Here is a 23,569-nt window from a genome sequence, read left to right on the forward strand (position 1 = left end):
CCCTCGGAACAATAGGTTCATTCGCATCGCATTTTTTACAGTCGACGATTTTTTAAATAAATGTGGGGTAATGCATTTTTTATTGCACAAATCGCGAGCTTTTAGCGAAGAATCGTACGTTATTCCTTCCCACGGCCGGGAAAATGGGTCATGCATTGTTCCGCTCCTTCGGTTTTATACTAAAAAAGAGATTTCGGCGGAGACGCGGGCTGCGACCTGTCGTCTCCCGCCGCTCCGCACTCCCCTGACACACTTTTTAGGGGTAAAAAATACAAAAATTACATAGCAGCTTGCGCTTCAATTTTCTCAGGAATCGCGTGTTTTTTTCGAAAATTCTAGTTGCGGCGTGTACTACAGGAGGCGAGATCGAGTCGAGCAAGGGTTGTGTCGCGACATCTGTAGCGGCTGCGTTCACCAGATTTCAAATAAATTTGTAGAGAAATATGAAAGGGTCGAGACGTACGAGGGGCGCGGGCGGGCAGTGGGGTGGAGGGTGCAGGGGGTCGAGAGGAGCAATAAAATGATTAGGTAAACAAAACGGAGGGCGCCGGGAGGGCAGAGGGCGCGGGTCGGTCGAGATTACCTACGTTTTAACGCGTGAAAGATTTCAAAGGCGGCCGGCCACTTCACAAATAATCCATCAACATCTCGTCGGCACTCGGTGACCGGCGGGAGGAGGGCGTAAATTCGATTCCGGCCCAGATTGGAGTGCATATTCAGCTAACAAGGTTTGCACGAGTGGCCCCGGAGCCAATATGACCCGCCTCACCTGCCATACAAACGCGAGGATACTTCACGTCTCTCACGTCAATGGCTCTACGACTACTTACCTTAATTTTCCTACTTTATAAAACGTTTACTGCTAATATTAAAAATACTTACCTATTGAGTTATGATCTATATATTACAATTTTATACTAATTCAATTACACCTCCAAAAATTATAATTTATTTAATAGTTTAGAATTTGAAATCTATACATAAATAATTATTAACGCGAAGTGAACTTATTATCCATCAAATATATAGAAATAATATAAAAGGACAAAAACAAAACGGATTTAGATTGTTCTTCCGTCCTGGCCGAGGCGACCACCTGCCACCTGCATTCATTCAGTTGATTGAAGTTTTATTATAATCAATCACTTAAATTTCAATTAGAATAATAAATGTAAATATCATATTTCCCGCACAATGCCAACGGTATTCTATTTCGATTACGCTATCTTCACAAGTTAGTTCACATAATATGTGCCCCAAGTTTGGTAGCTAGTATGTAAAATATTATTGTTTAGAAACATTTACGTATCTACTAATAAAGTATAATATGTAAATTATTACAAACACTGCTTTAAGTTAGATCAGGAGAAAAGTTTCCCATTGTATAAAGAAAAAAGGAAAAAATCTGGATCAATTATGATATAGGTATTTTTAAAAAATAAAAAGAAAATTACATATTTTAAATCAGCTTTATACAGTATCCTGCACACAGCAGGGTAGGCAGAGGGAACCTAGTGTTAAGACACTCCGTTCTTTACTTTCTTCCGAATTCTGGACGCATTGCGTGTTGAGTGGCAGAACTCAACGCCGCGCTTTGCCTCGACACCAGAGCGAAGAATTGGAATTATAAATTTAAACAAATATTTCATCTTTTCGAATTGGGATCGAATCCACAACCAGTCGGTTGAGAGTTTGGCTGTATTATATACTTAACTAGCGGAACTGTGTTATTATTAATTTCTGTCTCCATGATTACGTCCTAGTGACGTCTATGCAAATTTTGAGACTCCTAGCATTTGTAGTAACGAAGTTTCATACAAACTTACTACCCCAAAAACAACCCCTTAGAAATCGAATATTGCAAATTCCCGTCTTAGCGAGCACCTACGTCCTGTAAGTAACTGCTATGCAAAATTTGAGATTCCTAGCACTTGTAGTTTTTGAGATTTCGTGATGAGTGACTGACCTTTTTATTTTATATATATATAGATAGATATGACTGTAATAAAGGATACAATACTTAAAATTACATTTAGACCCGTCGATACGTAATTATGAAGATATAAATAAATAAAACAATGAATATTACTGTATAAATTTGTAGTTGTAAAAATTTTTAGATTCAAGATAAAAATGAATATTTAATAATGCATAATTATGAATAGTTATAATAAATGTAGAGGCGGCGAGAGTGTGGGTCGGGCGCAGCGGACGGAACGGTGACAACAATATTACAATTAAACATTACAAGTTACACTGTCGCCAGATCTTATCCACCTGCAGGTAATTGTAGCTGGCATTATGCACATTTGCATCGCTCGCATGCGTAGCACTGCACTGCACTGCACTGCACTGGCACTGCAACGTCGCCTCACGTCACTTGTAACGGTTTCCACTTGATGAATAAGTTAATCCGTTCGTATCACCGTGGTCCGTGCACACGAGCCAACCGCGTCGTAATTAATATGGAGCATATTTCTTCGAGAACAAATCGCGGCTGCTTCGTTATACGAGTATACCCGGTGATAAATCTATGTAGATTTATTTACGTAGTGCCATAACGTTAATATTGTTTTTTCTTGGCGATGTGCAATATGATATTATAACGGTGTAAATTCGAAAGAAATGAAGAAAAGACTGAGTGCGAGACCAGAGTAAATGGAGATAAAATAAAGATATTGGAACAAATGAATAAAGTGGTAAAGAACGGGAACTAACGCTCAAATCGCGCAGCTTTCGCGTAGTTAATTGCATTATTTTAATTTCAATATTTTAATATACGAAAATGTAGCGCATAGATGTTATCTGTGTAAGTCGTCGCTGTATGTAGAGTCTGCGATGTAACTGTTAGATAAGCTATATCGAGGATCTATTTATTAGATGCAAACAAAGAAATCTGAATACGTATCTAAGCGCTGTGCGACCGCACAATACCTACCTATCAAATAAACAGTCAGTGCGGCGAGTGGCGATGTTATCAGCTATATGACAAGTAATTTTATATTTCACTAGTACAATAGTTTCTTTTACACGCCATAAACGAATCGATTACTGCATAGACGCATCAAAAATGAAATCTATAACGAAAAAAATGTCAGGTCGAGTGGTTCTACCGCAGAGGTGTCGTCAGCGTTCACCAGCGGGCAAGAGCCACACTTTACCCTGCCATTAGTGCTCATTTGTATACTTCACTTGTCACGCTGCAATACGTGACGATACTACAACTTCTTTAATATTATAACTCAAGTTTGACGTGATGTTGAGAACTCTACAACTTCTTCAATTTGTTGAACACATGGTCTAGCAAATTAAAAGCGCGTAGGATGGGTAAGACTTGGTTGGCAGATTGTTATATTAGCCATTTCCTGAAATAAATTAAAATAGAAGCTTTGGGCCTCTACAGGTCTATGGCAGTCACTGCCGGCGTGCAGAGGCGAAAAGAGAGGAGCGCGTAATCGAATCATGATCGTTAATCGCACGAAACGCAGTGCCGTGCGCGCTGCCCTGTGCGCGGTGCGCGGGCGACGACCGCCGATATTAATGGACGGGCGCACGCGCGGGGAGCGGTGCCGGCCGGTCACGAGCGCTCACGAATGCCCAGCATCCGAGATTTGAATACTAGATAATTAATATCGCTTTATTAGCGGTGGAAATATCGATTTATGAAGATATTATCCGCTTTGTGGTCGCCGCCCGCGCGGTTGCCGCGTCAATCAACCGCCCGCCGGCGACGGACCTCGGCGCGCTGCCTGAACAATCATTTGCATTTCCTCTCTTATTCCTATGGATCTGTTTACTTTGTGAATTCCTAAAATGATAATCGGTGACGAGTAATTATCCTAACGCTAGTGGCTAATTTATACCGACAGTGACTCTACAGATGCGATGCAATGCAAATGCATTAGAGCGTTACATCTCGCATGCAATTATTGCACCGTTTATCATCGGTGCAAATTGTATGCGCGAGTTTGATACAGATCTATCGTTGACAGCGATATTATGAGTGTAAAATAGCCGCACACTGCGCAGGCGCAGGGCGCCGGTCAACCGCTACTAATATTTATGTATTTTTTATATATTCAAGTTTTATATTTAAGCCGTGTCGCGCTGTGTCTTGCATATTGCAGTGTAGGGAGAAGAAACCTGGGGACCCAGAGTTAAGTTCCCCTCTTCCCCACTCCGTTCCCCTTTTTCGCCTAATTCTTGCATTGCGAGTTGAGTAGTGGAACTCAACGCCGCGCCTTATATTTGCTATATATATTAGAGCGAGTTAATGAAAATACCAATTTACATAAGTAAAAAAAAAAAATCAAATAAATAAATAATAAAAATCTTAATACTATGTATTTTTATTATAAAAATACAGTTACTCATTTATATTGTGAATATTTACATTGTTATACTTAAAGTAGGCGCGAGTTACATACGCCAGTACCTACTATATTTGTATAAACAAAAACTGTTTGAATAGACCTCTCCGCCGCTGTCTCGACAAGCCTGCGTCAAGTTAATCTCATACACTCGGTAACGGTACTCTCTCGTTTTGCATTACTTTAATTAAATTAACGCCTACTTAATATGAAACAGCTTATTACATGTTTAAAAGATAAATCTACTTCGAAATTATTTTTGACATTCGCTGACGTTAATAGGTAGTTTTCAAACAATACACACAATTGAATTGAATATTCGTTTGTAAATTGTTGTTATTTAAATCTCCATGTGTAAGTTGCATAATATTTACTCATTAGATGAAATTTTTATTACTTTTTAGTTATATTAATTACGACTAACGTGGTTTACTCTTTTCGTTTAGGTATATCTGAAATGATTATATAGTTAAAATCTTAAACTTAAAGTTAAAATCTACAAGTAATTAGTTGTTCTATTGATATCTATATATATTGGTAAGCGACCACGAGATGTGCGGGAGTGGGCGCTCGGTCTCTGTTCGCGTTTAGACAAAGAGGTGCCGTCAGTTCATTTATTATCTTCGGCATCGTTGATAGCACTCTGCATACTATAACCACAAAAAATACAAACATTCCTCGTTTCTCACCAGCGTGAAGTAGATTATAGATATTAGTATTATTGCTATAGACGTGTACTTCGTTATATTTTATACGTATGCATAGTTCGCGTTCCTTTGATTCCGATCTGATTTGCAAGTCTGCACGAAAATAGCTCATTACGTTTTAATTATTTATATTAATGTAAAATATTTCAATGTCAAGTTTTTGTCTAGTAGGGTAATTAGGAAATATTATTTGTTAGTACAAAAAAAACCACGGGACGCAACGAAACATTAATTATGGAAATGTTGTACATAGACATTAAAAATAATATGGGAGAACAGAGTGTCCTATCACTAGGTTCCCTCTGCCTACCCTGCTGTGTGCGTGATACAACGTAAAGCTTTACAAAGATTTACAAAGAATACGTAAGTTACAATTGTTTTCTAGTAGAATCAAATAGATAATGACTTGTTTTTGTAAGTTTCAAATTAATTACAATACTCTATGAACGAAGAATCATACTTAATGAGGAACTTATTAGAAATAAAACCGGTAATAGATCAAATAAGACATCTATAGATGTGTATAGCGTCAGCTAAGCCTACATTCCAATTAGAAAGGACCGCATACATTCAAATGAAACAGAATAAGTTATGCACAATGACCCGGCAGCGGTGGTAGCACCGCGGGTGTTTGTTTGTTTGTTTGTTTGTTTATCCAGTCACTACCTTTAATTAGCGACGAAGCTGATGGCTGACGATCAGGCGACGGCTGGCCACAGGCCATAATGCTGTTATTACACATTTATGAATATATACAAATAAGATTTCGAGATAATGAGTTGAGGGTTACACAAGCTGTAATACTTATATTAAGGCTTCGTTAGTAAGTTCATTACTATTATAATAGTTGAGGCCAGTTATGGCGTAGGGTACAAGTGTGAGAGTGTTAATAAAATAGATTATGGGTTCGATTTTCATTTAAGAAAATGAAATTTTTAATATTTTCATCTGGTAACGTGGCAAAGCGTGGCGTTGAGTTTTGCTAGTTAACACGCAATGCCTCCAGGATTCGGTGAATCCTCTGCCTACCTTGGACGGACACGGAATACAGCGTGCATAACATACGTCGAATAGGTTGACACAGTATTTGTCAAATCGTATAAGAAAAATATATCATGGAATATCAACGCATACCAACTAGAAAAATAAATAAATGATCATTAGTATTAAACTCTTAGAAATTAAAACAAATGAGAACATAGTAGGTAGCTAACTAATGAAGTGACGAGGATGCACGAAGTCGGCGATGGGAGACAAAAGGCAGCGGCGAATAATTTTCATCAGAGGATGAGATATAGAGTGCGTGAGAGAGCGCGCTACGGGGGGCCGTCGCCACCTCCTGCCTCACCTGGCTGACCAGCCTGGCCTTCCAGACTGACGGACTAACTTACCTCCTGTATCTAGCTTAAATTGTAAGTAAAAGAAAAGTATACTGTAAATAATACTGTTTTTAATGAAATTTCTACCATCTTACGACGAAAAAGTAAAGATAAAAGAGAAACTATCACAAAAATATTTGAATACCATAATAAAATATTCATAAAAAGCCTTAAAACTAAAAAAAAAAACAAACGGTAGCGCTCATCTACGTGTTCCCGAGGGCCCACTATATGTTTACAAAGACGCGTTAACAACACGAAGCACACGCACGTCATTATGTGAACATAATATTATTCGGTAGCGATCCGCTCCACCGTACTGACAGTGTGTGACTCTCCGCCGTGGGACCTTTGCTTCTCATCACTAAAAATTAACCGACATTTGTTTTTACACCTATGGTTGAAAGTTGGGTAATTGGTTCAAATCACGGCATACACGCTTGGAAGGTCGAGCCTAGTATGAGAGTAGAGATATTTAAATGACTTTATGATTGCATCGCGGATTCCGTGATGCATTAATTAGGCGCAGTACAGACCGCCCGCGGCCGGCCGGCCTCACGCACTAGTATGGACGCTATATTTTTTTTATTAATTATTCAATATTTATACTTATATATTAACATTGTAATCAAATTAATTTGTTGTCTTTGCAGCCTGGCTGCATTACCTAGGTGGGCTATGATTGCAAATTAATGCATGGTTATTATTTTTAATATTATATTAACAATAATAATGGTTTATGTAGTATTATTAATTTAAAATTTACTTTAGCTTTTCATAAAAATTATAATATGTTCTATAAAAAGTCACTATTAAGATAGAGTACTTACATATATATAAAGAAAAAATAGGATACAAGAATTATTATTTTATTATAATATAATTATATTTTAAAACGAATTTTCATAATTCATTCTTGGCTCTAAGTTATTGTAATTAAACAGTTTTATTATATTAAATTGTAGTTGAATTATGAAAATTGATACAACTTTATCGATATTAGCACGTTCTCGTCTACGTGGGTACATACGAGTGTGTCGACGGTGCCTCACGTCTCTACTACAGTAGTAGTCGGTAGTCGGGAGGTGATTGCTTCCAGCTTCCTACGTTCCCACGGAATATTAAATCTCATGACGTACAAATAGCGGCCGCGGCGCCGGCCACCGCGACACTAGCACCGCCACGGTGTTTCAAATGACCGCGTTGCCGTCGCGCGTCGTCACGCGGCGGCCTGTTTGAACCTCAATCCCACTTGATTTTCCTCTTAAGGATAATTGACTGGTCGACTACGACGGCCACTCACTCCGCTCTGAACGTTCGGTTTCAATGCAATTTTCTCGTAATTTATTATATGATTTGTAATATCGGTTAATTGAATGAGTTACCAGGGTAGCTGCTGGTACGTTTTACAAGTGAATCTGTTTTTTTTTGTAGTTTTTATATAGTATTATGTATTATTTATACAAAGAATATAAATAAACAATGCTACACCGTTTTAAAAGTTGCAATGCAATTTTCAAGTTCATTTAAAGGATTCCTCCTCAAACGACACCGATCAAAATGTTGTCATACAAAATTGTTGTGTACTTGCGAGTTGAAAGTGAAATCGTGTGTCAAATGCTGGCATGTGGCATAAAAATAGGTAGTTGATTGGGTTTTTACGGTTGGATTGACGGGACCGCTAGGAATCCGGCGCGGGGGGCCGGGGGGAGGCAGAGGGGCCACAAAGACCCCAATTTAAAATTCAGATAAGCGGAATAAACGTTCGCCCCGGAATGCGAAGAGGAGGACTTCTATCTCCGCCGTCCACTATCTCGGAGACCAGCGATGGTGCAGCCACCGTTCGACCGACCAACACGGCAAATGTAGCAGAAAACCTCATATACTTATAGGTACATGTATCTGAAATCCAATAAGATATAGCTTTTTCATAAGCAAAAAAAGAATGAATATACGTTTTACGAAATAACTATGTATTATGTATTTTGGAGTATATTTAGTTAAAAAATTTTAGACTACAATAAAGTTATTAAATTAATAATGCTAATTTTCTTACCCTAGTTGCAAAAAACTATTTCTTAGAAAAACTCAAAGCTCTATGCCGCATATGATAAAAATCTATATGCATATTACCTAATGGTGTGTTATACAGTGTATGGTGTAATTATTAGATTACAGACATTTACACGTACATTCCTACGTGTTTGATAAAAAAATATCTGTATAAGAATGGGTTATACCTTTTTAAAAATGTATTACAGTAGTAACCAAATATTAGATAGATATAATAAGTAGGTAATAACAGCAAATGAGCTTATAACAAGTATAGAACAGCGTCGCAGGTTTGCACCAATCAGCCGCTTGCGCCCGCGCACTCTAACGGTCCGCCGACGCACGCTGAATGGCGATGAGTGAATAACATATACTATGTTTATTATAGATATATGTCCACTTGTTTATATTCATATGTTCGTTTAGATTTATATTCTTATTAGGTTTAGTTTATTAATAGTATAAATGTCTGTCTGTGTTAAAAAAAATAACTTTGTTAATATATAAATTTTAGTTTTTTGTAAATTGTATATAAATGTATGTTCCTATTGGTAATTCAAAGAGAATTAGAAGTAAACAGATATCGGTTCCGCATCGAGCAGGAGCGGTGGCTATCGTGCATCACATTACACGCCCGATTAGTCTACTGGGAGTCTGTATGGTTTTGTAAAGAAATGTAACCAGCTCTTCCTTAAGGTTTCAAATAAGAATTGGACATATAAAAGATTACAAGCAAATTTAATTGGATTTTGACAATTTCAATTGCAATCAATGTGGGTAACTTTAAGAGATACGAGCGATATTTTACACTATGTCTTAAAATTGCAAGAGTGTTTTTGTTTTATTAGTGCTCTAATAATACGTTTTAATCCATATTGCAAGAGTGTTTTTGTTCTATTAGTACTCTAATAATACGTTTCACCCATTCACAAAAACCTTTTAATATACATCAGTATAGAAGAAAATTTTAAAGAATCATTCATCGAAAGATTTTAGTATTCCATAATACTAATTTTAATAATCTAGGTAACATTGGTTCTGTGGCTAGAACGTTTGGTATTGGTTTTCTATATTTATATTTTTAACCACATCAAAAAGTACTTAAAAATATGTTTAATTGATTTTTTAGGCAAATTAAAAAGAAAACAAGCGAAAATAATTTAAGCAAACAAAATTATTATTAGAACTTGAGTTTTGTTACACTTTGTCGATTCACAAATATATTCTATGGGTTCTAGTTAAAAAAAAACACGATAACGTGATTACAAATAAGTAGGCTGCACGCACTTCCTAACAGTAAGATCTGTTCTTCACACGTCAAGCTCCGCTGCAGAATGTAATAAAGCAACTTTGTCACCGAGCTTTACATTTTACTACCTAACGCTACTAATGTATCATATCTTTTTAACTTTTATGCTGTATTCCGTAAGTAGCAGGGGAGGCAGAGGCACCCTTGTATTGAGACACTCCGCTCTCTTATTTTACACTGAATTCTAAAGGCATTCGGCAAACGCTTCCATCCTGTATATTTAAATTTGATAATCATATTAAATTGAAGAACTATCAACCAATTAGATTTTTTTATAGTACTAATATCACATAGAAGTAAATTTCTAGTAAGAAAAATTAACCCAATTCGAGGCCAGTGATGGCGCAGGGAGCGCGTGACTGTAAATGCGACAGGTTGTCGGTTCCATTCTTACTCGGGGAAATTAAATATTTAACTTTCTTAACTGACTTCTTAAATGGTGTCGAGGCACAGCGCGGGATTAAGTTCCGTAGGGTCCCTCTGCCTACCCTGTTAAATGCGGGATATAGTGTTCACGCTATATCCCGCATTTAACTTCAGTTGAAAAAAAATTGTAACAAATGTCCGTTTGTCCGCTTTACCAAAATATACGTAAGCGTGATAGAAGCGTGATAAGCGGGACTACGAGATACAACATAAACAAAAGCATTAAGTATATTCAAACGCGGCGCTCTCATTACAGCGCCAGAGTTAATTGAAAACGGCGAGCTCATTATAATATTTGGGCAATTACTCATTGTAATTATCAGTTGGTGTTCTACACTCACATACTTACATACATACGTTTCACGTCTACTAATTATAATTAGATATGCTTGAGATTGAAGCCTTCACACGAGTAAAAAATTTGACAAAAATCTATATATTAAAAATATTTTTTTCTGGGCTGTTGCTCGTTGTGCAGTAGCACAAAAGTGGAAAACTGTAAACGTGACGGTTGTGAATTCTATTCCCACTCGGGGGAATTATATTTTTTTATTTGTTAGCACTGACACATAAAAAAATAAATTTAATAGCTTTCGTCGAAGCCGAACTAAACGTTTCTGGATAAACGAATGTAAATGACAAGACCCTATAGGAGTAACAAACCCAGCTGTTACTGTAATTGATGAATACTTCTATTCCAATTTAGGCGAAAGTACCAAAAAAACGAGGATTTACAAGTGACAGATGACCATTAATTAAAATAATAAATTGTGAATAAGACAAGCCCACGGTAGTCGATAGAGGAATAAATTAAAACAAATAAATAAAAAATATAAAATTCACTAAAACTATTATAACGAGAAAAAAAAATATAATATTAAATCTAACAAGAAACTCAAAATTCTAAGTTAATTTTGTTTAAGGGTGCTTTTTGCAAAATATTTACACCTACTTATAAGACTTAAGTATCGTCTATTGAAGATATACGAATATTATGTAAATACTCCATTTGTTAGTCGGCGGGTGAAACATAATGTAATTTTCAAGCAAAGAAAAAACCATAGAAGGTTAAAGTGAGGTGCGGAAGGGACGCGAATTGAAAACCAATTCGGAAGATCTTAAAACGTCGTCCCTCCTCGGTCCTCTCCAGAGGGAGGCAGATACATCAGGCACTTACTTACTATGAACAGCTTTTAAATTTTTTTAGTGCGATCCGTTTACTTTTTATCGCAAGGTTGCTAGCAATTTACAAGGCCTTGTTATTCGTCGGCGGGGAGCTATTACTGTATATCAACGGTGGAGTTAATAATCACCTACACGCTGTATCCCGCATACAGCAGGGTAAGGCAGAGGGAACCTAGTGTTAAGACACTCCGTTCCCCATTTTCTACCCAATTTTGGAGGGCATTGTGTGTTCAGTGGCAGAACTCAAATAAATATTTAAGAATTTTTTTAAGAAATTTCCACGAGCGGGGATCGAACTCACAACCAGTCGCGCCACTACGCCACGACTGGCTTCATCAACAGAGGAGTTCATTTATCAACCGCCGACAATACGATTATGCGATACGAATCGACTTTATATATGAATATTATAAAAAGCATTATCTGGGTACATCTGTTTCGCGTCGTACGCTTTAAACTTAATTGAGGCATCATGCTAGAACAAGTAGAATATTAGACACGTACAATATTTAAAATTAAATGTATGTAAATGATGGCAGTGAATCATATGAGACCCGGCAACAATTATCTATTCAAATTTGCGTCGTAAATTTTATTAATCACTACTATAAAGTAATAACGAAATATCAAGAGCGTCTCGCTGTACTGGGTGGTAAGTGCTCGGCGGTGATGTGAAAGGACGATCTGCTACAGTTAGAGGACAGCTGGTAAATAATACTTACGTAACGAGGGTACCAGCAGCAAGGAGAGGTCTAGGGTATATTGTAATATATGTTGTAGCTTAAATTAGCTGAGGTTGTCGTCACGCAGGATCACAAGCGTGTGGCTGCAACGCGACGATTGTGGATTCGATTCCCACCCAGAGGAATTAATTTTTATTTATTTATATTTTCATTTCTTCACTTCAAGCATGCATATGATTGCATGCACGAGAGAAGCGCGTTCATTTTCACAGTCGACGTATTCAAAACACCCGAGTTCTGGATATGGAAATAACTGGACCGTCTAAGCGATCGTTTACATACTTGTATGTATGTATGAGCACGGTACCCTACCGTGGCAAGTGTTTGCGCACACTACACTCTACACTATGCTTTTATACTAATGGCAAATTATTCTTTATCTGGAAGTACCTCTGTAATTTTTAATTAATAACATAAGTACATTCAATGATATTTCATATTTCTGGATAAAAAATGTGCTAATTTTCAACACTTAGGTTATTATATATGTCTGTCTATACTTTAGTAGTTTTTATGCAACTTAAATGCAAATATAGTTTAAATTAAATATATTTACCATATTCATAATCAGAAATTGTAACATCGCGTGCGAATTTAAGAAAAAACACAACATATGTGAAGCTCAGTTTACTTTTTATTTAGCTCAATTATTATTCAAGAGCAAAAAATGTTTTAGGAATGTGATTTATAAGAGGCGTCTAATGATTTAAGTTTATTTAAATTTATAATTATATATATGCGCTTATAAATTAGGAAACTTAATTGTATTACAAATTAAAATATTCATTTTATACGTATAGCATACATACATACATACATAAGTTTAATTACCGTGCGCCGCACACTGTAGACCGCGCCGGTGACGAGACCGAGAAATTTGACACAACCAAAACTATCATAATAAATGTAATTTATTTAATTTTACGTTCGGCTACTTTAATTTATCTTTTGTTCGTTAAACAAATATAGTGTTCTTACGTTATAAACAATACACTAACTCTGGTATTATATGACAGTTGAGACGTTAATTATTTTATAATAATTAACACCGGAAGTTTCTGAATGCACCCGCCTAGACTGTAGGTTCAATTTCGATTCAGGATAACGTTTTATTTAAAGAAGAATATCACTAAAATACATGAAAAGTAGAGCGACTTAATTTCAGATTCACTCCACACCGCGTGGTGATAAAGATACAAGAAGATGAAAATTGATTTGACAGTAATTTACATAGCAGACGACTAATTGAAACCAAATACGAAATATTAAAAATAATACATTTCAATACGATTGCTACAATTTGTCGAAACTTACTTTATTCACAAATTAGTTGTAAAAGTAAACCGCATTACTTCAAAAGTCGTCAGTGCAATTTGCAATTTAGTGCATTGTTTTAAACAGCAGTTTTCACTCAATTTACACCGCGAGGGAGCGAGTGCGAGTGCGAGCGCGAGTGCACAACGAGGGTCATTAACGAGTTGGGAAGTTGCAAATTGTTCTGAGCACGCACGTCTCCCACTCGTCTCTAACATGCGTTTGTTATCGCGTTCATACGAATTTATAGTACTCTCTCTGTTTTTTTATGAGAAAAAAGTAAATCTATTTAGTCAGTACCGTTAATTTTTTTTGATGAACCTTTTATAATATCATTCTTATCTATCCTTAACTAAATCAGTTACAATTTCAGATTTGTAATCTTTTTTAATAGTACCGGCAGGTACGTGATAAGCTTAAATAAGTGAAAAGCTTTAAAGTGTTGAACTTGTTGAATTTTGAAGCTTGAATGTTGAATTAATTGTTCATTGCAATAGTGTCAACGGAGTGCCTCATCACTAGATTCTCTTGGTAGAGTCAGAGGCCACGTGTGTAGAGATAACATCACAATATTCGCGAGTACCGGTTGAATCCCAGCGTTTGGGCGACCTTGACCCCGCGCCCGCAGGTGCGGGGCGGCGCGAGGCAGGCAGGTGATGCGCACGCGCAGGCAAATATCAACAAATGTCACTCACCCAACATACATTGAAGTCTATTCCGTTATTCCAAGTTATTTACGGTGAATTCATTAATATAATTATGCAATTGAGTAGTACGAGTGAGTGTAGGTTACGAGGGTGGTTAGTTAGGTATAAAAATAAATAAATAATATCTTTGGATAATATTTTGATTCGCTAATTAATGCGCATAAGCATGTTGATCGGTTCTTTCAGATTCGGAAAGTTACCTCAAGCAAACCTAAGGAAACGGTCGAATAAAAATATAGGTATTATTTAAATATAACAAGTAAGGTAGTAGGTAGTAGGTAGCAGGTAGCAACGGAGTGGGCACGTAGAGAGCAGGCGTGGGATTTGAGGATGCAAGTGGCGCACGTATTCTAATAGAGCATTACCGGCGGCACCCAATCTCGCTAACGACCGCGCCGCCCGCGCCCTGTAATATTGCCTTATGAGATGCACGCTTGCATCACATTGTAATGTTCCGAATTATTCCACATAGCTCATTACGGCGCGCCGATATTGTGAAACTCGACGGAATTGGCCGACTTGATCGAATAATACATATTCAATAAGTGAATTACGTTATGCAATATTATTATCGACGCATTGACGACCGCTCATTATAATAAACGGTTTAAATAATACCACCGCGTATCTATGGCCTCTACGGGCTCGCGTGATCAGCTTCATCGTGTATCCCGCACACAACAAAGGGGTATGCAGAGGGAACCTCACATTAACACTCTGTCCGCCGAACTCTGAGGGCATTGCATGTTGAGTGGCGGAATTCAATGCTGGGCTTTGCCTCGACATCAGAGTGAAGAAATGAAATTATTAAATATTTAATTTCCCCGAGTGGGAATCGAACCAATAACCATTCGCGTTACACTCTTGTGCCCTTACACCACGACTGAACTCGATGTATATTTATTACTTTAGAGTAAAAAGTAATAATATTAGCAAATTGAAGATAGTTTAATAATACTAATTTAGTTCAGTGTAAACACAGCCACAATTAGATAAGAGGCAGTTACTAGTATGTAATCGTTCCGTTAAAGGCCGCATCGCATCGACCGCGACGTCGGGTCGCGTTGCATGCGGCGCTGTTATTTAATGAATGCGAGCGTGTAGCGGGACCCCAACGTTCGTCGCAGGTGCCCAACGGGACTCGCAAAGGTCACCCCGAGCGTGCATATGTTACCCTGATGAACTACTCCCTCCCCACTCTCGGACTCTCGGACTCCGTTAGGGAAGTAAATAGCCTCGCGAAGTATTTGCGACCCTTAGCGATCCCGCTCGTTGTCACTTAAGTACCCTTTATGCTGCTCTTGTCGACACATATATATATTTATATATAAGTATGTACATACCTGCGTGGACGAGTGTGGCGCGGTAAAACCTAATGCATGTTAAATTGTTAAATTTTCAAACTTGAAAGGGTCGCTTTCAGGGCCGTAGGAATAGATGAGGTCGGGTGGTTCGTGCCCACCCCAGAATAGTCTAGTAAAAGTCTAGTAAAATTAGCCCCGAAAAATAAAAAAAGCGTCCACACAAACATATAAGTCCAAGACTAAAGTCTAGGCAACTAGAAAATATCTATAGATACACCCATGATCGCAGTATTCAAAAGCTTAAAACACATTTTTCTCAATATAGATACAATACAATTTACGATCTAGTACGTATTCGTACAACAGTTATTCATAAACAATTGAACGACTGCTATGTAATAAAAGTAAACTGAGGAGAAAATAGATATTCAAATGTGCTTTCTTCCATTGTCCGCGGAGAGCGAGGACCGTTGGTTCCGGCCGGGGTTGTGCAATTTTATCTTTTTCACTGTTTTACTTTTGTTGTTTTAAAAAGTTAAGAGCGGTAGAGCAATAAATTAGAAAGTCACGCGTCATTCGTTTCACGTCTCAATTCGAATATTTTTTTGTCAGGATCGCTTTCTTCTATACAAAACTGGTAATTACTTTTAAAACATCCTTTGTTGAAATATACTTTAAAAATATAATCTAATGGCTCCGTTAAGTAAGCATTATATCCGTTAAATATTCGGGTGACGGTCGATTTGTTAGCGTATCCTAAAAAACAATAATAAAAAGAGCAAATTTTTGTTACTACGAAGACCATAATAAAATTTCACTTGTTGAGGGTGCCCTGAGTGAACCAACGCTTAGATGAATTTGATGAATCGAAACGTGTGCTACGAGACCATCGCGTCGCCTCTATTATATAACAGGGATTATAGTTTTACAATAAATTGGATAGACGCCATGGTAGCGCAGTGGAGCATTGTCTGACTACACACGATAGTTGTAGATTCGAGTAACATTTAAAGAATGTCTGTCTGTTCTAATGCACTAACTATAAATATCCTATATTTATAAAATAAATAAAAACTATTTATAATGTCTTAAACATAGATGAACATATATTTCTCATGAAAATAACTATAAGACAACTTCAGTTTTTTTGCATAAAATTTACATTTCTAAATAAATTAAATTTCAATTATTAATTAATTAATTAAAACCAAGTGAAAAAAATTAAAGCAGTTCTTTTTATATTAAGCCTAATAGCCTATAGGCAAAATAAGATAATAAATCAAACACTCACGCAAGTCCATACGATGACGAGGTGCGCGTGCGCAGGCCCGGGCGCCGCGCTACTGAAACCCTCCCCAAGTGTTACAGCACTATTCGCCCTCACACAAAAACTGAAATGTCAATAGGGGACCGACTAACGGGACTCTCGTGTCCGACACAATTATCTTATATGGATAAAAAGGTCAAGCTCTTTAATTATAGAATCGATTGATAACGTTTATTACGTTCAAGAAAATATCTATAACTGCGGTATTTTTATAATTTTTTTGTTTCCCTTGTATTACAATTCATTATATGTTTTTAGAGTTCCTCAAAGGAATAAAACGGAACCCTTCTAGGATAACTTCGTTGTCCTTCTTAGGGTAGGTACTTTTACGTGGATGTAAAGTTACGAAATTTGGCAAGAAGTGAGAACTTGCAGTACGAATACAATACTACAATCCTGAAATTGGTACCCACGGTGGGCGAGTCCATCTGGCACTTGACCGTTTTTTTTTTATTTTTACATATCGATAAATGTATAGATAGAAGAAAAAAACCTTATTGATGACTTAGATCTCTGCTTTTCACCTATTTTGAAAAGTACAACAAAAAGAAGATAAATTAGATCTGGGGAAGGTTCATTCAGATTATGATTATTTTACGAACTAACTTTTCTCCGAGTGTGATTTGAACATCATAAAATGCCATAACAAATTTATTGTGACAACAACTACTATGGCATTATATTTTTTATTACATCAATTGAAAAACAAAAAATACTATGTGTAGTTTATGAAAAACAAAACATATATAAAATTGTTACATTTTATAAATTTAGGTAAATACTTAAGGTATTGAATTCTTAAAAAAATATTATAATTCTATTCTGGATTTGAAGATCACTTTTAAAATATCGATTTACATTTATGTCGTGGTTCTACAAAAAAAATCCAAACGAAAAAGGCTTTTGTAACAGTCGAATAAAATATTTTACTTCACTTAAAAACGTTTCAAATATATAATAACTCAGTACAGTGAGAGCGCAAATTTTATAAATAAGCAGAAATAATTTAGTGACACCTATTTTAGATATAAAAACTATTTACTTTTAGTTTTTTAGCTTAGTTTTTTCAATAATTTTAAACGTTACTATTAAGGTACCTATAGAAAATATTTTATTATTTAATATTTTCACCAAAAACCGCAACAAAGAGCGACCAAAATTATATCGATTTTGAGATAGAATCATGATATCTTCCAGTTATATAATTTAATATATTAAAATCAACTCGTGGTACATTTCGTGACTCAGAAGAACGACCGCAAGAAAATGATATCATTAAGATTTAGTTTTTGTTTCCGGTAGAATATGACCTACAATTATTATTTGCAATAACAGACCAATGTAAATCGCTCACGCTAATGTTGCCTCTATACCATTTTTTTTCATTCCATTGCCAGAGTTATTGAAAATACATTTAGGAAGGAGATATGTATATAACCTTTTCATATAATATACTAGTATATTAGTATATGTATACTTGTATACAACGACGAGGAAAGTGCGTGCTGTTATTTTCTCCAACTGTTCTGCCCATTTGCGTACGCACTGAACTATTCATTATGCAAATAATGTAAAACTCTAGAATCGCTGTCAATTAACTTTTCTCAGGAAGCGTAATTATATTAGCGTATGTTTTATAAATATGGGGTCTCTCAGTGTGGTTATGTTTTTACATAAACGGTAAGTAATGTGATAAAGTTCTCATCACCTGCATTGTATTGGTTGCCCGCGTGCGACCATCCTGCCCGCGCAACTCCTACTTGCTTCACATTTATTGTTTATTTGTATAACTAACATGCAGAGATTTTTCTATTTTAGATTGCAATATTTGACACATTTCTTCGAAAGAATTTATGAGATATAAAAAAATATTATTTATTTCCTTCCAGCTTCAAATAAATTCAAACGTGAAGAATGAGAATGAGAAAAAAATTTGCAAAAGTTATAAAAAATGCCACAAAATTTTACCTGTGAATAAATTACTGACCAATCTGTTAAGGAAGCATCGACAAAGGCGACGGGACAATGTATCGGCGAGCACTTCTAAAGGGTCTCATGATTGATTTTCGGATTCCGAAACGATAACAAAAAACATCGGCAAAAAATTGTGCGTTTAACGTATGCAAATGGTTATATTATCTCCCTTATGCGATAAAATACCCTATTCTGTGCTAGACATCGGTGACTATCGCAACGACGTGGTGACCACACGTTAGGTACATATAGAAGGTTGCAGCTTCTGAGCCCGCATTTATAATAAATTCTAAGAAAAAAAATACGAATTTCTAGAATAGAAAGATATTTCTTATGCCCACATGTTTAATATGAATTTGAGGCGTAAGAATTATTCTTATCATTTAAATTATTCACTGAAATTTTAAATAACAATGCTTGTAATTGGGCAACCTGTAGCTACTTTATTATTTTGCACTAAAAGTGAACTAATTAGTGAAGGCTGCATACCGAGGTGTGTTATTTTATTTAAGATGTTATATTTAACTAATTAAAATATGCTCTATGTATTTTTTGTTAGCAAACAGCGACCGCCGCTCGAGACGCTCATTATAACTTTATTTCGCCGCTGATTACCATAATAGATTGTTGTATACGAGTATATGTAGAGTGTATCATCAAGATAAGGCTGACACGGAACCTTTAAAATGGGACTAAACGGAAACAACCACATGGTTGCTTGGTACATGTGTATGGAAATACAAAATAAAAAATAAATAAATAGCAAGAAGTCATGTTGTTTACTCGATGGACTCCCTTTGAAAGGTTAATAAGAGAAATTACATATCAGCGTTAATTGCAGGAGGCCAGCGCCTTGATAATAACACACCCCGGCCCGAGGCCTAGGGACGGCACAAAAGCGACTAGAACCATCGCAAGCACAATGCGCACATTAATATCGCGACCCGACGCCTCCACGCCGACTCGCAATAAATCTTCAAAAAAATACGTATTCACGTGTACGAGGCAACAAAAACTAATGGATATGGAAGAAATATGCAAGCCGTGCTGATTGTTCGGCGCCCAGCGAAGGTGAGCTAGAAAAAACTGGCAGATGCGCGTGCGCAGGTAGCGGCGACGCATGCAAATGCGTCCGCTTTCTAGCGCTCCCGTTCTAGTGCCTTTCATTTCTTGGCACTTTGCATACACGTATGGCCTACCGTTATAGGTTCTGCAGAAATCTGCACAAAAACTGTTTACGCTACCGGTTGTTGGAGAAAATTTGTGACGTTAATATTGCTAATAAGATATTAGTAATACATGACTCCACGACCATAGCTTATAACTGACGTTTAAGAAATAATATTAAATAACAAAATCACAGTTTCCTTTTAATATAAACTTGTTCTTGCCTTTTAATTTAAATAAAAAATATTAAATATATTTTGAGCAAATAATGATTTTATGTGTATATAGGCTTTAAATTTTGGAATGTTATTTAGATTTTGTCATTACAGTGTATATGAGGAGGGTATCAAGATCATTGACATGCGGGTCCCGAAGTGGCGAGTGCTGAGTCAGCGGGCGCGCGCGGTGGTCGCCGGCTCGCTGCACGCTGCCGTGACATCGCCCAGCCGTGCGGAACTAAAACTACTTTCCTGCTTTTTCCACTCGCCTTGTTTTGAATTTGTATTAATTGCGTAATAAGCTAATAAAATTTAAGTGACAATTTGTTACACCAAAAAAATAATTTGGGATTTTTTGAAATGACTGCGTTCAAAGCAATTTTACCAAATATAAAATAGCTGAGAGCAAGCAATATCTACAGTTAAATGGAGAAATTCTTGTTGACTATTATTTTAAATGAATTGAATCTTAATAAATTTAAGCTATACCTAATATGATTGAAGTACGTTGTTCGCGTTATGCTTATAACTTGTAATAAATTTACAAAAAAATCGAAATGAGATACAGAATTAAATCACTACGAACACTCACTAGTGAGAAATCCGGTGATGACATTTAAATTCGAAATGTTTAAATATACTTTTGGATGCGACAAAGTATTTAACGATCGGGTACTTCAGTGTTATGATGTTTTTGAGCGGTAAGTCGTGTATTCTATATTTGGTCTGTGAGATTTGGGAGGACTCGTCCCGCCGCGCCGCGCCGGGCTCCACCGTGGGAGCACTTTTTGCTGGTAAATCTTTAAATGTTTCTTTTAATTCAGCAACACTGGATCGTTTAAAATACACATATTTGAAATTACTTTAATGTAAGGTAGATTAGTTGATAATAAAAAATAATTACCATAAATTGTACACCAGAATGATACAAGAAACCAATTTCAAATACTACGGATCCGCTTAGCACTTGAGGCTGTGCGTCTCGCGGCGTGTGACCGATGAACATCCGCGCCGAGGTTTTTCGGGGCAGCGATTTGAATACGGTCGCAGCGTGGCATGAGGCAGCGTGGAGAGGCGTGGGCCCTCACAATGACCATGAATTCCGTGAAGCACGCGCATGACAAAAAGTGCGGCGAGCTCCCGCGCCCCTTCCCCTCACGCCGCACACCTCCCGACACCTCTCATGACCCTCTCGACTGCCCCCCCCCCCCAGCGCCCTCCTTTTCCCGATCTTCCATTCATCCCGTAATTAACGCAAGCAAAAAGCACGGCTAGATGAAAATTAGTAACGTCTCAGTGTCGCTGCGAACTAACAAAAAGATCAGCTGTGAATTTATATTAATTTAATGATGTGGTCGTTTTGTCTGCGCGCAGCACTCGACTCCGTCGCTGGTCGTAATTAATCGAGCGGAATCGTGCTCCGTCCGTCCGTCCCGGCCGCGTCTCTACGGCAGAGGAAGGTTTTTTGCCGCCGCCGTAACGGTGCTAAATAATTTGATTAGATTTCGAAGCGTTCCTTTTGAGTTAAACGTACAATTTGAATCATAAACTACTTTCAATTGTGCCGAGGACGGCTGTCGGCGTTAGACCCAGTTGTCACTCGCTAATTAAATTTGACGCAGCATCGTCACAACGTAGAAGTCACACCAATGAATGAAGGTGGACGTTGGACGGGAAGCGAGGTGAGCTCGACGGTGGCAGTCGGCACGCACAAAAAAATAATAAGATAATTTGCGTACGCGGTACCACGGCGCGGGCGTCGTTATATTCTAATGAGAAGTGAAGTATTATGAGTTATAAGTACTTACCGTTAAGGTCGAGCACCATCTGTGTGTTGAAAAACCCGCTGACGTCACCGCGCCCCGACACTGTAACAACATTACAACATATTAGAGGCACATCATTGTCAATGACAGTACGGCTACCACGGCCCGGCCACCACGCCGGACACCACCACGCTACTTACGGCACTTTTATATTGAAATTTTAATGTAGATATTATATTGATGTATCACATTTTATACCTATTTATATGAGTTAACGTTTGAAAATTAGTAAAATATTTTAAAATAGTAGGTAAAGACACGTAAAAAGTCGTCTTACATCTGTACTGTGTAAGTGCGCGTGTATATGAAATATAAATAGCAAAATATAATGAACAAAGTAAACGGCCGTTGGAGGCTGATTGATGCAAATTCATTAAAATAGAACGCGATGTAGGGACATCGCGCTGTTCATGTTGATTATTTTTTGCGAGCTCTCGGCGGCCTTAGATACGTTGTTAGGTGTTTATCTCTAGCAAAGCTTTGTTTACTTACATTACAGACATCTAATCGTCGTCACGCTTTATATAAAGTTTATGTTTTTTTTTCTGCTCTTGTAGTTTTAGGTTGTTTTAGCAATAACAATTATATTAATATTGATATCAAATACAATATAAATATGAATCCAAGGCTCTCTATAGAGCCTAGGCGACCCGTATACTTATGCTATATATTCTAATCAGTCAAAATTTATTTTTTAACCGATTTCTATAAAAGAAGAAGGTTCTCAATTCTACGGATTTTTTAATGTTTATTAGGTACCTCAGAACTTTGTGAACTGATTTCGATGATTCCCTTTTTTCATCTTTTATAGTTAGCACCTCTGAAGGATTCATGAAATTTGCTTAGACAGAACTAAATTAATATATTATGGTATTATATTTTTTATAAAGATTTCATAAAACATTTTAAACCTGCATTAAATTTAAACATATTTAAAAATCAAATGTAATACTTAAATCGACTATTATAGAGTTGTGGCATTGAATTTTTTTAAAGCAAAAAACATAATCGATTTTATTTTAATTAACGTATTATTATTTTTTATTAATAAGCGAACACATGGGATCCCATTATTGATGAAAATATAATCTGACATAGGTAAGATTTACATAATAAAATAATAACTTAATTTGAATGTAAAACAGTCTAATGAGGGTTCACTTGATAGAGGTACACCTAAACCTGCTTTATTAACGATATTTTAATGTTATAGTTTGATTATTTGAATAATAACATCACAACTTAACTGTAGAAGTAATTAGTTTTAATTAATATTCAAATGTGTTGCTCTTTACAATAGAAAAAAATATTTAAAAACTCCATTTTGAAATAAGTTGTGAACAATCTTATAAATTTACAGTTTTTAAAACTTCGAATCAATTCTACTCTACTTCTGTCAGTATATGGACTTGCTACTTTCAATTTAATTCTTTTGCATTAGTGTAAAAAGATATAACGTAACCTATGTATGTAAATACTGAATAAATATATTATATTTTCATTTTTTCGCTCTGGTGACGACGCAAAGCGCGGTGTTGAGTTCCAGAATTTGGGGAGAGTG

General features: G+C 36.6%; 1 protein-coding gene across 1 annotated transcript in view; it reads right to left on the reverse strand.

Annotated features, from left to right (window-relative positions):
• LOC146528521 (uncharacterized) overlaps window positions 1–23,569 on the reverse strand; it is a 131,262-nt gene that overhangs the window by 21,914 nt on the left and 85,779 nt on the right. The window contains exon 3 of the mRNA XM_085203287.1: window positions 21,991–22,050. Within this exon, the coding sequence (XP_085059413.1) occupies window positions 21,991–22,050 (60 nt within the window). The remainder of the gene's footprint in view (window positions 1–21,990; window positions 22,051–23,569) is intronic.

The sequence above is a fragment of the Heliconius melpomene genome, chromosome 19 (assembly GCF_056956725.1).
Source record: "Heliconius melpomene rosina isolate 202511_hmr_F chromosome 19, ASM5695672v1, whole genome shotgun sequence".
Classification (NCBI taxonomy): domain Eukaryota; kingdom Metazoa; phylum Arthropoda; class Insecta; order Lepidoptera; family Nymphalidae; genus Heliconius; species Heliconius melpomene.